Raw genomic sequence first — 15554 nt, 5'->3', positions numbered from 1 at the left:
CCCACTGGCTGTACACTCCAAATCCTTGGACTCCAGCAGCTCTCAGCGTCAATCCTATAGGAGGCAAGAGGTAAGAACCATAGTGCAAATCGCTAATAAAAAGTATTTATTTCCAATTAAAAATGCACTCTTATTTCAGAAGAAAAAAAATAGCATTTTACAATACAATCTGCGACATACACAGCTCCACCTAATCCCAGATTGATTATGTTAGCCCCCACCTCATGCGTAGCGCCCAATGGGCTTTCTCAAAGGTTAAGGCTAGTGGACTGCATCCCATTTCCTGTTTTTATGCAGCCCAGTTCCCACGGTAACTGCCAAATAACTGCCGCCATGATACTGGAGCCTCGAAGATCTTATTAACCACTTGCCGACCGCCGCAAGTACATATACTGCGGCGGTCAGCTCCGTGCAGGCAAAGTGACGTACCAGTACGTCACTAGCCTGTGAGCCAATAGGGCTCCCGCCCCCCCCCCCCTCATTCATGGACACCTCCGTGCGAGTGACCGGCGGACCCGATGTCCGCTGGTCACTCGCGATCGTCAGTTACAGAGGGAGAAAGGCAGGTGGCTAATGTAAACACAGCCGCCTGTTATTCTCCCCTGTGTAACAGCAGAGATCAAACGGTCTTGCTATGTAGGCCTGTTTATCTCTGCTGTTACACACACAGCCACATGCCGAATCGCAAAATAGGGCCTGGTCAGGAAGGGGGTAAAATCTTCCGGGGCTTAAGTGGTTAAACTTGATACAAGCTATCCAGGTAGACCATATACCTATACTTAATATCTTACACGCTGATAACCTTACTGCTGATATCTAAAATACAGTGTCTGTATCGATATGTGAGATAGCTATACACTTGGAGCTTCCTCTATCACATGCTCTGTATATATATGGTGTGTACTAGCCCCATCTGGTGGTTACATATATAATAGCATATAGCCCTATGTACTCCATATATACCTTACATAGCTTCTAAATGAAGCATAGAAAAATAAAAAAGAAATAAAATAAATCTAAATCACCTATTAAAACATATAACCCCATCATTGGATCCTTCTACTACTAAACTGTACTTGTACTAATGTACAAAAAAAATACAATAGTTGTATTACAAAAATTATACCAATACTGGCATATTAAAATATTTTAAGAAGAACAAATAATAGTTACTCCAGACTGATCTACGAATTACTGATAAAACAGTTCAAATCAAATTCTATGTTAAGCCCTCCAGATGAGGAGACACCCATAGGTGGGGTGAAGGGCACTGTGGTGATCAGAGGCAATTACTGAAGAGTTTTTGGTGTATGGGACTGCACTTTATTTCACGATCATTGAATCATTTATTAATGGACTGTATTCATATTAAAAAGAAAAGATGGACTCATGTAAATGTATTATATATAGATGATTTTTCACTGTTTCCAGATATTTATTTATGCACTATAATTTGAATATTGAATACTGTGTATATATATATATATATATATATATATATACATACAGTATATATATATATATATATATTACATTTTGTACAAATAGTTGGATGCATAGTGGCGCTAGCTGCTTCTTATAGTACTTGTATATAGAGTTGAGTAATAGGTGGTTTATACACAGGAATAGCGCAGAAAGCTTTTTCACACTAATCCCACAGATATAACAGACTGGGGCATGACCAAAAGATGTGTTAGTATGCCTGCAGATGAAGAACCACATCATCAGCATACATCAGAATAATCTGAAAAAATTAATGTTTCTTAATTCTTAATAAGATTTTTAAGGAAACCGGCCAGGGGCAGTGCACAGGGACAGCCTCATTAATTTTAGGTGCTGAAAGTGGTACCATTATTTTGCTGGTAATTCTTAAAGAGGTTGTAAACTCCATTGAAATTTTTTTTTTTCAACCTGAAAGAGAAACACATAATGAGCTAGTATGCATCGCATACTAGCTCATTATGAAATACTTACCTTAGAATGAGCTCCCGCCGTGCCGCCGCTTACCTGTATGATGGGCGACATGTTCAGTCACCCGTCTCCAGGGATCGCGGCATCCGGCCATCTGATTGGCCGGACCCGCGATTACGTCACTCCCGCGCACGGGAGCCGACGGTCACGGCAGGGGGCTCTGAAGGAACGGCACCAGCAGCCGTTCCTTCAGAGCGCATGCGCCAGTGATGTCACTGGCTACATTTAAGGTAAATATCTCCTAAACGGTACATATTTAGGAGATATTTACAGTACCTATAGGTAAGCCTTATCATAGGCTTACCTTTAGGTAAAAGTTGCAGAGGAGGGTTTACTTCCTCTTTTAAGGACGAGCAGCCCAAACCAACTAGTTACATATGATTTTTTTTTTTACTGTGCGTTCTTCTATATAACATCTCGGGTATGATAAAGTTTTTGAAACACAAAATCATAAATTTATAATATACTAAATATATAGTGTATACATAGATATACGTGTATGTGTGTATATATATATATATATATATATATATATATATATATATGTATGTATGTATGTATGTATGTATGTGTATATATATATATATATGTATATGTACAGTAAAACTGCAGGAAAGGGCACTGGGGGGGCAAACTAATGTCAATTTATTTTATTTTGTAATGTAATCCAACAGTATTACAATATATCAGTGTGTTTGTGTGTTTTATTTTTTACATTTTCCACCGGTTCCACCCCGCTGCGAGCGTCACGTCGCAGGAGACGGAAGCCGGGGCTCACAGCATCGAGTGGAAGATCCGCCCGCCGTATGCTGAAGGGACACATCGCGGGATCCTGGGGACAATTCCAGAATCCAGCGATGCTCCCTGGCGGTACCCCGAGTATGGCTCGGGGTTACCGCTAATGGCACTAAAATTTAACCCCGAGCCACACTCGGGAATACCGCTAAGGAGGTTAAACTACCGTACTGTTCAGTTTTTATCTGTCTTAAAGCAGGACTATGTGTTGCTGCTACTTGAAAAAAAAGCTTTTTGTTTTAAAACTGCATTGAATCAGATTGGGGTTCTACTGCTGTTTGTAAGTGAAATTATTCTTAAAAAAAAGTCCATTTCATAATCAAATTGAAATGCTGTTAAAAATGGAACTGATCAAACATTTTTAAACTTTTTTGCATTGGTATATGTCCCTAATGGCAGTGCCTAGCTCTCTACAATAATTTGCCTAATACAGGCGGTCCCCGGGTTACAGGTTACAAACATCCGACTTACAAACCACTCCTACTTACAAACGGAGAGAGAGAGACAACAGGAAGTGAGAGGAAATCTCCCCCTAGGAAGGAAAAATCACTCCTGTAAGAGATCCTATGGGGAAAAGGTGTCTCCACTGAAGCTTTATCACTAATCTTTGTTTCCACAACAACCCAAAATTTTCAAAATCCAATTGTCATAGGGACAAAGAGTAAGGTGAAATCTTCTGAACACAGTAAGAGACAGCAAAACAAATAGTACAGGGGTGTTAACACCTCCCTATGCTATTCAAAAAACACAAAAATCATTATTTTGGCTGGAGCTAAACTTAAAAAATGTACTTGCTCCGACTTGCAAACAAATTTGACTTAGGAACAAACCTACAGACCCTATCTTGTTTGTAACCCAGGGACTACCTGTAGCCTGAAAAATTGGCACTGGCACAATATTTGTCTCCCATAGACTTCAAAGTGATATTCTGCTAAGTTTGGGTTCATCACATTGCCGACAGAATTTGCCAAACTCTTGAAGAATCATTGCTAACCATATATTCTAATCCCTAATTAATGCATGATATCGCACCTTCAAATGCTGGCAACTCTGTATTCTCCAGCAATTTTTCTCAACACTTTGTTTTACCTGTCCACAAAATGTTTTTATGCTGTTCATGAATTTTATGGGGGTGAAATGGGTATCAATCAGATCATCATTCTGGTGTCACCATGAAGACACATCACTTACTGTATACATTTATTTTATTCAAAAGTCTTAAAGACCTATGTGCCACTAACTCATATGAGTGCTTTTCTTTCTTTATTTGGGGTTTACTTGAAATTACTCCCCCCCCCCTCCCCCCAGGACATTTAAAATCCTAACACCCTAACATTTGAAGTCACTACAGCATCTACTAGTATGAGTGCTTCATAATTTGAGGAGTCATTCACTAGGAGTCTGTTTACATATGTTTTTATGCATGATTCACACAATATTCCCTAAAGATTAATGCATTTCTCTAATTAAATTCATTTGCATTCTGTTTGAGATTAGGGATGATCAAACTTTTGAAAAGTTCGGTTGGACCAGAACACCCGAACTTCCCGAAAGTTCGGGTCCGGATTCCAGAACCCCATTGAAATCAATGGGACCCGAACTTCGGTAATCAAAAAACACAATTTTGAAGCCCTAAAACCCAATAAATGCCCCTAAAAAGTGCCTAGGGTTCTGGGTCATGCCCCAGGGACTATTAATCACACAAAAAAAAGTTCTTAAAAATTGTCGTTTTTGATAGAGAGCCAATTATTGAAAAAATTATTGGAAAAAAAATGACATTTCTTTGGATTTAGTGTCTGGGGGGTCTAAAAGTGTACCTGTGACGTTTCAGCTCTGTAGCATGTTCAGAACCAGAAAAAAAAGATATTTTTTCTTAGAATTTTTATTAGTGCAGGGATGGGGTTCCCCTCCTATCACACCTGTATGTGTGTATGTGTATGTATACATATATGTGTGTGTGTGTATATATACCCCTATACAGAAGTTCAGATGTCATGCCTGCCTCCAAAGACGCCCAAAAAATGCCCAATAAATGCCTGCAACAAAAACGCCCAGGTGTGTTGTTGCAGGCGTTTATTGGGCATTTTTTGGGTGTATTTGGAGGCAGGCATAAGATCTGAACTTCTGTATAGGGGTATATATACACACACACACACACATATATGTATATATACACATACACACATACAGGTGTGATAGGAGCGGAACCCCATCCCTGCAAATAATTTCATTAGCGCAGGGATGGGGTTCCGCTACTTTTACACCTATATGTGTGTATGTGTTTATATACATATATATGTGTGTGTGTGTATATATACCCCTACACAGAAGTTCAGATGTCATGCCTGCCTCCAAAGACATCCACAAAAAAGCCAAATAAACGCCTGAAACAAAAACGCCCAGGTGTGAAAGTAGCGGAGCCCCATCCCTGCTCTACTGCAATTCTAAGACAAACAATCTTTTTTCTCTGGCGGTCACCCTGACATGGATGAATTCGGTCACCCTGGCATACAAGGAGCGGAGCCCCATCCCTGCTCTACTGCAATTCTAAGAAAAATTATCTTTTTCTTATGGCGGTCACCCTGACATGGATGAATTCGGTCACCCTGGCATACAAGGAGCGGAGCCCCACCCCTGCTCTACTATTAATTCTAAGAAAAATGATCTTTGGTGGTCACCCTGACATGGATGAGTTCTGTCACCCTGGCATAGCAGTCAGAATCAGTTCACCCTACACTACACTACGGTCACCCTGACACTTAACACTTTCCCTACAGAAACTAGATTATTAAATCTAACTATAGTGGTATATAGTACCCTAACTACACTAGATATCCCTTTCCTTACACTAATAATTGCTAAATGACACTTTTGCAGCAGGAGTAACAGAACTGCTTCCACTCTCTTCCACAGCCCCTGTATTACAGTGCTAGAGATTTGGCGGGGCTATGTTATATACTGGGGGGCGTATTCACTACTGATTGGCCTCTGGACCCCCTAGTCACTCCAATCACATTCCTAGCATCCTCCTGCCCCCTCAGTTGGCTTTTACTGATGTTTCTGGTCCAATCACTGGCTTTTAAAGCCCAGTACCTGTCCCATTGCATTTTGGTCGGTTCTGGTTGCCGAATTCCGAACTTTTTCCGCAAAAAATTCGGAATTCGGCCGAATTTCGAACAGTCAATGTTCGGGTGGAACCGATGGTCGACCCGAACCATTCGATAATCCCTAGTTGAGAGTTGTGTAATTATTGTTTAAAGACATTTCTAAATAGATGCATAAGATTGCAATGAAATTCAAGATTCCCTGGCAAACAGCAGCTGCTTTTATTTATAGAAAATGGCCTCAATTGACATATTTGCAATTATATTTTGCTGCACCAATGTTCCTCTATATCCAGTCCCGTTGCAATATGTGAGAGCTCCTACAGAAGCTGATATTTCCTAACATAACATTCATTAAACTGAGATGGGATATGCTATAAGTTTTCTCATTTCCCAATGTAGTACATATGAGAAACCCAGACTTGCAAAAGACAGTTGAAGATTTCTCATGCACATATACCAACAGTTAAAAGCAGCCATTTAATTAATATAACACTAGCAAGAGCAGGGGAATTCACTAAGAACATGCTTTGATTTCATATAGTCAAAACTCTTTGGTGAATTCTAATATGCATACTTTACAGAAGAGTATGCAATGGTCCCATCCCATATACAATGTAATTGGTCAAGTAAAATGTATCTTCTAAGTATTATTAATATTTAGTAACTTCTATTTTCAAATTTTTTTTCTGCAGGCTTACAATAGATGCCGAGTGCCAACTGCAACTGCACAACTTTCCAATGGATGCGCATTCTTGCCCTCTGGAATTTTCAAGCTGTAAGTATTTCATTCTCATTTACTTTATTAAACAAAATGGATTTATTTGTTTTTTAGAACACAATATTTTAAACAACAGATGTTTACAAGGTTTAAGGAATAGATATTATATAATTACTAATTATTACATAATTATTGTATGTATTGAATAGCTATATTGCAAAACAAAAACAATGGTTAATTGCAATCACAGATTACACTGAAATCCAAGAGCAAGGCCTATGGTTTTCAGGAAGATAGAGTGGACCAAGTCTATGTAGGGGATAGTAAAAATATAGAGTCCACAGATGCAGTTTCATTCACCTAGAAGGTACATTGTGGTAAATTGTAAGTCATTCCATTGCAGCTGTGGAATAATTTAGCTCATCCTTGACAAATCAGAGCTTGCATTTATGATAACCAAATATAATACCAAAAAATCTCATAAAGCTTTAATTTGTTAAAGTGGTTGTAAAGGCTAAAGGTTTTTATCTTTATGCATTGCATGCATGAATGTAAAAAACCTTCTGTGTGTAGCAGCTCCCCCAACCCCCCCCCCCAATACTTACCCAATCCCTGTCTTGATCCAGCGATGTGCAGAAGAGCAGTGGCTCTCCGGAGTCTCTTCCTCCGCACAGAGACAGCAGCGGGACTTTTTGGCTCCTGCTACTGTCAATCACAGCCAGTAGGCCAATGAGGAGAGATCAGGAGTGGCCTCCAGCAACACTTCATGTGTGAGTGGACACACAGAGCAGCGGTTTGGGAGCAAGCCTGCTCAGGTACCCCCATAGCAGGCTGCTTGCTATGGGGGCATTTGGCAGGAGGGAGGGGTCAAAAGCAGGGGAAGGGGACTTGAGAAGAGGAGGATCGGGGCTGCTCTGTGCAAAACCGCAGCACCGAGCAGGTAAGTATAACATGTTTGTTATTTAAGAAATAAAGCTTTTAATATCACCTTAACCACTTAAGCCCCGGAAGATTTTACCCCCTTCCTGACCAGGGGGTATTTTGCGATTCGGCACTGCGTGATTTTAACGGACAATTGCGTGGTTGTGCGACGCTGTACCTAAACGAATTTGACATCCTTTTTTTCCCACAAACAGAGCTTTCTTTGATCACCTGTGCGATTTTTTGATCATGATCTATAAACAAAAAAAGAGTGTCAATTTTGCAAAAATAACAATATTTTTCACATTTTTTTTATATGAAATTCCCCAAAAAAAATGTAAAAATCAAAATTTTTTAACATTTTCGGCCAATTTGTTTTATGCTACATATGTTTGGTAAAAAAAATCGCAAAAAGCATATTTTGATTGGTTTGCGCAAAAGTTATCGCGTTTACTAACAAAGGGAAAGATTTTTGTCATTTGTGTTGTTTTTTTTTTTAACGCGTAATGGCGGCGATCTGCGATTTTTTTTTTCCCGGGACTGCGACATTGGGGCGGATAGATCGGACCCTTGACTGACATTTTTGACACTTTTGGGGTTACCAGCGACATTACTGCAGTAATCAGTGCTATACATATGCACTGTTACTGTAAAATGACACTGGTAGTGAAGGGGTTAACTTTATTTGAGAGGGAGGGGCTGTGTGTGTCCCTAGGGGCGTGATTCTAATTGTGATTGGCTGTGGCTTGAGGTGTAGGAACAATGATCAACGGTCCTACATAGTAGAACCATATCATCACTGTTCCTACACAGGGGAGAATGACAGGCGGCTTGTTTACACTAGCCGCCTGCCTTTCTCCCGCTGTCACGGACGATCGTGAGTGAGCGGCGGACATCGGGTCCACTGCTCACACATGCGGGGGGTCCGTGACCGCGCTGGAGCGGGAGTGCGCCTCCGGCGGCGCGCGCTCGCTCCCCAGAGCCTCACAGGCTAGTGACGTGCCGGTACGTCACTTTGCCTGTGAGGGGCTGACCGCCGCAGTATATGTACTTGCGGCGGTCGGCAAGTGGTTAATGTAAATGTAACAATTGTTTTACATTTTTTGTAAATATGTATTTTTTCAAAATAATATCTGGTGATCCAGCCATGAAGGTGAAGGTACTTTTTGTTAAGTGGTACCAGTTATGTCCCATTTGTGCTCCTGCACTGTTACTTTATTACATGTTTCCTTGGAGGAGACTACAAATGGCCATTTTGATATATATTGCTTAAGCATGCAGTGCGTTAACATGTAGTGTATTGCCTTGGTGCGTTTGCATGCCATTAAAAATGAACATTGAACAAACACAGTGAGTGGCTTTGTGAGTCGGATAGCAGACAGCCAGTCCTTCAGTGGGAACACTTGATTAAGCTCTTTATTCCACTGGAGGAAGGCAGGGATCTTAGAGAAGGAAGTGGGATTTTGTAATCTGGCAAAAAAAACAAAGAACCACCACCTTTTTGAATGTGAGATGAATGATAATAGTTCCATACCTCCTCATCCACATCCAATTGCCAACAGGCATGTCTACTTTGGAAATGACAAATTTGAGTATACTGGAATGTGCCCTGTAGAGACATATCGGTAAATACATCTTTAATCCATATACTGTATGACCTCTTTGCAACCAAGGCGTACATTTGGAGTGGAATCTCTGGTTTCTTAACAGTAACGGAAGGACCTAGGTTACTGATGTAGTATTCCCATGCTGCCAAAGAGGCCTCTATAAGTGGATGTTGCGGTAAATACACTGGCTGCGCTGTGATTTTAGCTAATAGCAATGCGGTGAGGTCTCTATTCGACAGCAGGGCCTTTTCTAGTAGTACCCAGGGCTTAGGCATTGAAGGTGTCACCCAATCTTTAGTTTGGACCAGGAGCGCTGCTCTATAATAATCCTTCAGGTTTGCTAACCCTGCTCCTCCCAATCTGACTGGTCATGTTTTTTTTCCATTCCATACAAAGGCCGCAAGAGCTTTCTTAAGGGTTGCGAAAAACTGGTTAGGAAGTGTAATGGGGAGTGTACGGAAGAGGTACAAAATGTTGGCGTAAAAGTAACATCTTAAAAGTAGCTATGCGTCCCATCCAAGATATTTCATATTTAGCTAACAGCACTAATTCCGACTGTATCGTTTTAAGTAAGGAGTTATAATTGACCTGGTATAATCTAGATACAGGGGTCGTCAGTTGAATACCCAGGTAAGAGACAGACTGTGTATCCCAACAACAAGAAAGTTGTGATTTGTAGGAGAGTAGGGATTTATGTGAAATATTGACAGATAAGGCCGAGCATTTGGCGACATTAACTTTTAGTAGGATACCTTTCCGAATTGGTCAATTACCAACTGAACTGCTTTTAGTGAGGGACTAATATTTGTTAGGGTAGGATTACATCATCGGCAAAGAGCCCTATTTTGTGTGAGGTATGATTAACTGTAATCCCTGAAATGGAAGGATTATTTTTTATTGCCTCAGCAAAGGTCACCATCGCTAATGAGAAGATAAGTGGGGATAAAGGGCATCCCTGCCGGGTACCGTTAGATATGGTAAAACTATCCGAAAGATTGACGATGTGTAAATTCTAGCAGACGTGTTAGTGTAAAGTGCCATGGTGGCTGAAACTGTAGGGCCTTTGAAACCAAATTTACCTAATACGGCTCGTAAGTAACCCCAGTGGACCCTATCATGCTTTTTCAGCATCAAGTGTTAGGAGACTTGCTGGGATCTTATGGGTTTCAGCAATTTTAATTAGATTCAGCATTCGCCTGGTTCCATCTTGGGCCTGGCTACCTTTAACAAATCCCACTTGATCAAATACGATTAGAGAAGGGGTTACATCCGCTAAGCGTTTAGCCAGGACTTTTGCATAAATCTTTAGTTCAGTGTTAAGGAAGGAGATAGGATGGAAATTTTGGAGGCAATTGGGCTCCTTCCCTGGTTTGAGTCACTACTAAAGCCTGTAACATCTCCTGTGGGAATTCACCAATATCATCTGCTTCCTTAAACATATCTAGAAGGTTTGGCGACAAGATGTCCTTTAAGGCCTTATAATATTATGCTGAGAAGCCATCTGCGCTTGGTGACTTATTATTGGCTAAGGCATTTATCACTCTACCTATTTCCAGTTAAGTAAAAGGGGTATTAAGCCTCTCCAGTGTAGGTAGATCTACAGTTGGAAGATTGATTGACTCTAAAAAAGTGTTTATTAGTTCTGAGGTTGGATTGGGAGTAGTTACAGTACATAGTTAGCCAGGTTGAAAAAAGACACAAGTCCATCTGGCTCAACCAATAAAAAACAAAAAACTGTAAAGAAAACCCAACCATACAATAACATATACACAATCCTATACCCGCAGTTGATCCAGAGGAAGGCAAAAAAAACCCAGCAAAGCATTATCCAATTTGCCACAGCAGGGGTAAAAAATTCCTTCCTGATCCCCCTAGTGGCAATTGGATATTCCCTGGATCAACTTTACTTATAAATATTAGTACCCATTTATAATATGTACATCTAGGAAAAAATCCAGGCCTTTTTTTAAAGCAATCCAGTTGCGCTATCCAGAACCACCTCTAGAGGGAGTCTATTCCACATTTTCACATCTCTTACGGTAAAGAAACCTTTCTGTATTTGGAGATGAAATCTGTTTTCCTCTAGTCGTAAAGAGTGCCCCCTTGTCCTCTGATTTGAGGTAAAGGTTTTAACTACATGAATAAAAGCTGACCATTGTAAGCAGTCCTGTCAGTGTTACATGGTTTGTCTCAGGTCTTTTATTGCCACTTTTTTAAAAGTTTGGTATGCTAAAGGAAGTTTAAAATAAATAGATTAACTGGCAGGACCACTTGGTTACATACATTTTTTACAGGGACTCAGTGACAAATTTACAAGGCCAGCTGTGGGTCACTGCTGCTTATCACTGAAGCATGAAACACACTAATACAGGCATATATTTCTGTATTATAAATATTGTTTAAAAATATGTTACAGATATGTATTGCCAAAAGTCCACTTTGAGAAGGCCATCAGTGTGTACCACAAAGAAAGTGTGATTGCATTACACTGAAATGTTGTGTGTGAAACAAATATGCATAATATAAAAAGGTGTTTTAAAGCAAAGGCTATCTTGGAAAAATGTGATAATAAGCCTAAATCTCCTTTTGCTGGCTGAAACAAAAATAGATTATTTGTGTGCAATAAAGAAGGAAGAAAATAGAGGTAACCATTATAGCAAGAAATATATGCAAAACAATTATACTTTTCTTTAACTCTTAGTTTGCAGAATGTAGCTTAGCTGTCTAATGACATAGCAGGTGACTCACAGCCTCAGCTCTATATGTTTTTTCTGAGCCTGTGTAGAAGGGATGTGTCCCTTTCCTCCACTCAGCTATCAGATTACAAGGAATTCTGTGATTTAGCTCTGCAGTGTGTGTGACATCAGATCCTTGACTCCTGCTTTCTTCTGCTGTGAAAAAGTATTTGATCAGTGTGTTTTATAAGGCTTTACAGTAAAATTGGCTGCAGATACACAAGTAAGGGATGGTTTATTTCATGTCTGTGTATAACCGGAGGCTAGTCACTTCACTGGGAATATGTGGGGGTTTATAATCACATTTTTTGTCATTCCTTTAGTTAAGCAATTACTTTCACAAAACAGACAAACAAATTACCAGGATACATAGAGTACTGGTTATTATAATAAAAGAGTACAATGTCATATAGACAATATTAGAAAGACCACCACAACCAGTAAGAAAGGCACAGTAAGACAAAAACAATATATTTTCAAAAACAATAGTTCATTAAGAGCATTGTGGACAAAATTTCGGGGCAACACTACAGGAAGTTACCGAAAGGTAAAAAAGGGGTTGGATCAGATGCTGAGGTAGACTGACTTTCTGAAACATTTTGGGCTGGAATAGAACGACAGGGGCACTGCCATCCAAATATACATAGACAGAAAAATGTATAGTAAAGAGGCTAGATAAGAGTCATGAGGGTACATACTGTGATGCCTGTAGGCAGGTTGGAAGAAGGAGGGAAAGAAAAGGGGAAGAGAAGAAGAAAAATTAGGGCAAGGTGAGGAAGGAAAAAATGAGCAGGAGCATAGACAAGAGTCAAGCATTCTGTCCCGGGGAGAGTAAGGAGGGCCAGGAAAAAGGTAAACTCACTGAAGAGGAGTGAGTTAATTCAAGCAAGTGCCCATGTAAAGAAAATATTGCCATGGTCTCCAGGTGTTATGCTGAGTGGCTGTGAGGTTCTCCATGCCCCTAAATTCATACACCTTGGAAAAACAGAGAGAGAGAGAGAGTGGAAGGATATACTTCCATCCAGCAAAGTGAAGTGCAGGCCTTTGCCGCATTTGGCAGCTGAATGGTGAGGAAGGACTTATATTTCTTGATAGATTTTCTTGATTAGTGTAGCAGGCAAGTTGTAGGGTCATCATGCAGATCTACAGCAGTGAGTTGTTTGATTATACCAGTTACTTCTTGCCAGAACGACTGGCACTTTGGGCATTTCCAGAAACTGTGGAGAAAGGTTCCACTCTCAATGCTACAGCGCCAGCAAACACTGGGGATCTGGGGCTATATGTGTTAGAACAGGGACCTGATACCATCAGGTGAGGAGTTTGCAGTTGATCTCTTAAACCCTGGTGGTCATAGAGGATTTTTGGGCAAAATTTAGAATTTTCTCCCACTGTGCAGTGGTGAAGGACACACCCAACTCAGATTCCCATTTAGAGAGAAGGATTTCAGAGGGGTGTAGTCAGCCTCTGGGCAGACAAGAAATTAGTAAATTAGAGAAAGACTATGGTGGACTGGTTCGCCCTCATGGCACATGGTTTCAAAGGCCGTCAGTGAATGGTTGATACCTGGCGAGCATGAAAGTGTGCAAAGGTATGATCAGAGCTGGAAACCTCCCCAGAAATCTAGAGGGGGGGTCCACAAGCCGGGTGATGTTAGTTGAGGTTAGGGTCTCATCAGAGGTATGGATCTGTCAAATGGGTATACCCCCTAACTTTGAAACAGTAAAATTGATTATTGTGAAGTCCCAAGGCAAAGACACTTCTTGAGTGAACCCTTAATGTGCTTCCAAGAGTGGGGTGCATACTGAGATCCATGGGTAAAGGGAGGACCAACCAGGGCCAACTCAGAGCAGTGCCCTGGGAATCCCGTAAGTTCCATGGCAACCCAGTGTTTGGCCTCACCATGGCAATGCCAGTGAATCCAATGTGTAAGATGGGCTGCTCGATAGGAGCGGATTTCAGGCAAGCCCATGCCCACCTGGATCTTAGGTGGGGTCAGAGTGTGAAGTGTGAGGCGTTTGAAGTGTTTGGCTTCCTGACCAAATAAAGGCATAAACATAACACTGGCTTTTTTGAAAAAATGCATAGGCAAGAAAATGGGAAGGACCTGTAGCATGCAGTGCTGCAGTGGTTGAACCAGGTTAACATGAGCAAGTGCCAATGCAATAGACCATCTTTAATCATAAGCAACAGTGATGCAAAGTTTGCGGTGTAAAGGTCAGAGAGGTCTGGTGTAATGTTAGTACCCAGATACTGAATTTAATCAGTCGCCCACCAGAAAGCAAAGAAGGGGAGGAGATGTCAGAACACACCAGAGTCCGAGGAGACATTTAATGCTGAAAAGTTAGCTAGATTGATTTTAAAGTATGACCCATTATGGCTTCATAATTAATGCAAAGCCTGCAGCAGATTAGGTAAAGAGGTGAGTGGATCGGTGTTGAAAAATATCAGGTCATCAGCAAGTGCCGCAACCTTGCGTACATCAGAAGTTTTGCAAAAGCCGGCAATGGATGTTTGCAAAAGCCAGCATTGACCTTGCACAGAAAGGGTTCTAATGTTAAGATAAAGATTAGTGGGGAAAGGGGACACCCCTGGCACGTCTCACTGGAGATGGAAAAAAAGTCAGATCTATTTTCATTGACCTTAACAGAGGCCGAAGGCTGGGAATAGAGAGAAGTGATCCAAAGGAGCATAGAGGTCCTAAGCCCAATATGAGCCAGGGTTGCTAACATAAATTGCCAATTCATCCATTTAAATGCCTTTTTGGCATCGGTAGAGAATAAAATTAGTGGATTTTTGAGGTCCTGGCTGCGTGGATAAGATTAAGGACACAAATGGTATTTTCCCAGGGCTCCCTGAGCGGGAAAAAGCCCATCTGATCTCAGTGATACATGGTATGATGAGACCAGGCCAGTTTTTTTTTACTTTGTGGAACAGGAGGGAATTAAGCTCTTAAGGAGTTCTAGGTAGATTTCCCTTGTGAGGCTGGCCTTGTGGGGGCCTTCCAGATGTCACAGTTGAGCTAAGAAAGTATCCACCTGCAGGGAACGCTCCCGTTTGAGTTTAGTGCTGATCATCATTAAGGAGCCCCTAAGGACCGGTTTGTAGGCTTCCCAGAGCATAAAGGGGTTGTCCACTGAGTCAGAGTTAATTAAGAAATATTTTGAAATGGAGTGCCCAAGGGCTGCACCGATGTCAGGAGATTGAAGTAGGGCCTTGTTTAGGTGCCACAAAGGAGGGCTGCAAATGGTATGCCCCCATTGTAGGTCCATGTAAATGGGAGCATGATCCGAGAAGGTGATTTCTCCTAACTGAGTCAACAGAGCCCTAGGCAGGTATTTCTTGGGAATCAGAAAGTAGTCCAATTGCGAGTATGTATGATGTACCAACAAGTAAAAGCCATAGTCCCTGTCTTGAGGATATACGCCATGGGTCAATAAGTTGTAAAAGAAGATACTCAACTTTAAGGCTTTTGAGGTGGGAATAGAAGATATGATATGCACCCTTGGAGATGTCCAAGAGGGGGTCCATCGCAAGATTGATGTCACCACCAAATACCAGGGTTCCTTCCATGAAATCTAGCAACACTGGAAGCAACCTCCTCAAAAAGGAGAGGTGGTCCACGTATGGAAAGTAGATGTCAGTGAGGGTACCAATAGAAACTGGCCCTGCGGATCCTGCTGTACTGCATAGAGCCACCAAG

At 41.2% G+C, this 15554-nt stretch overlaps 1 protein-coding gene across 2 annotated transcripts in view; it reads left to right on the top strand.

Annotated features, from left to right (window-relative positions):
* The window catches only part of GABRG2 (gamma-aminobutyric acid type A receptor subunit gamma2), a 309240-nt gene that overhangs the window by 207725 nt on the left and 85961 nt on the right, over positions 1-15554 (top strand). For both annotated transcript variants that reach the window (XM_082256751.1, XM_082256752.1), the window contains one exon: positions 6566-6648. In XM_082256751.1, the coding sequence (XP_082112877.1) occupies positions 6566-6648 (83 nt within the window). The remainder of the gene's footprint in view (positions 1-6565; positions 6649-15554) is intronic.

This window comes from Pelophylax lessonae (genome assembly GCF_965119305.1).
Source record: "Pelophylax lessonae genome assembly, chromosome: 4".
NCBI lineage: Eukaryota > Metazoa > Chordata > Amphibia > Anura > Ranidae > Pelophylax > Pelophylax lessonae.
This window is presented reverse-complemented; position numbering and strand designations above follow the sequence as displayed.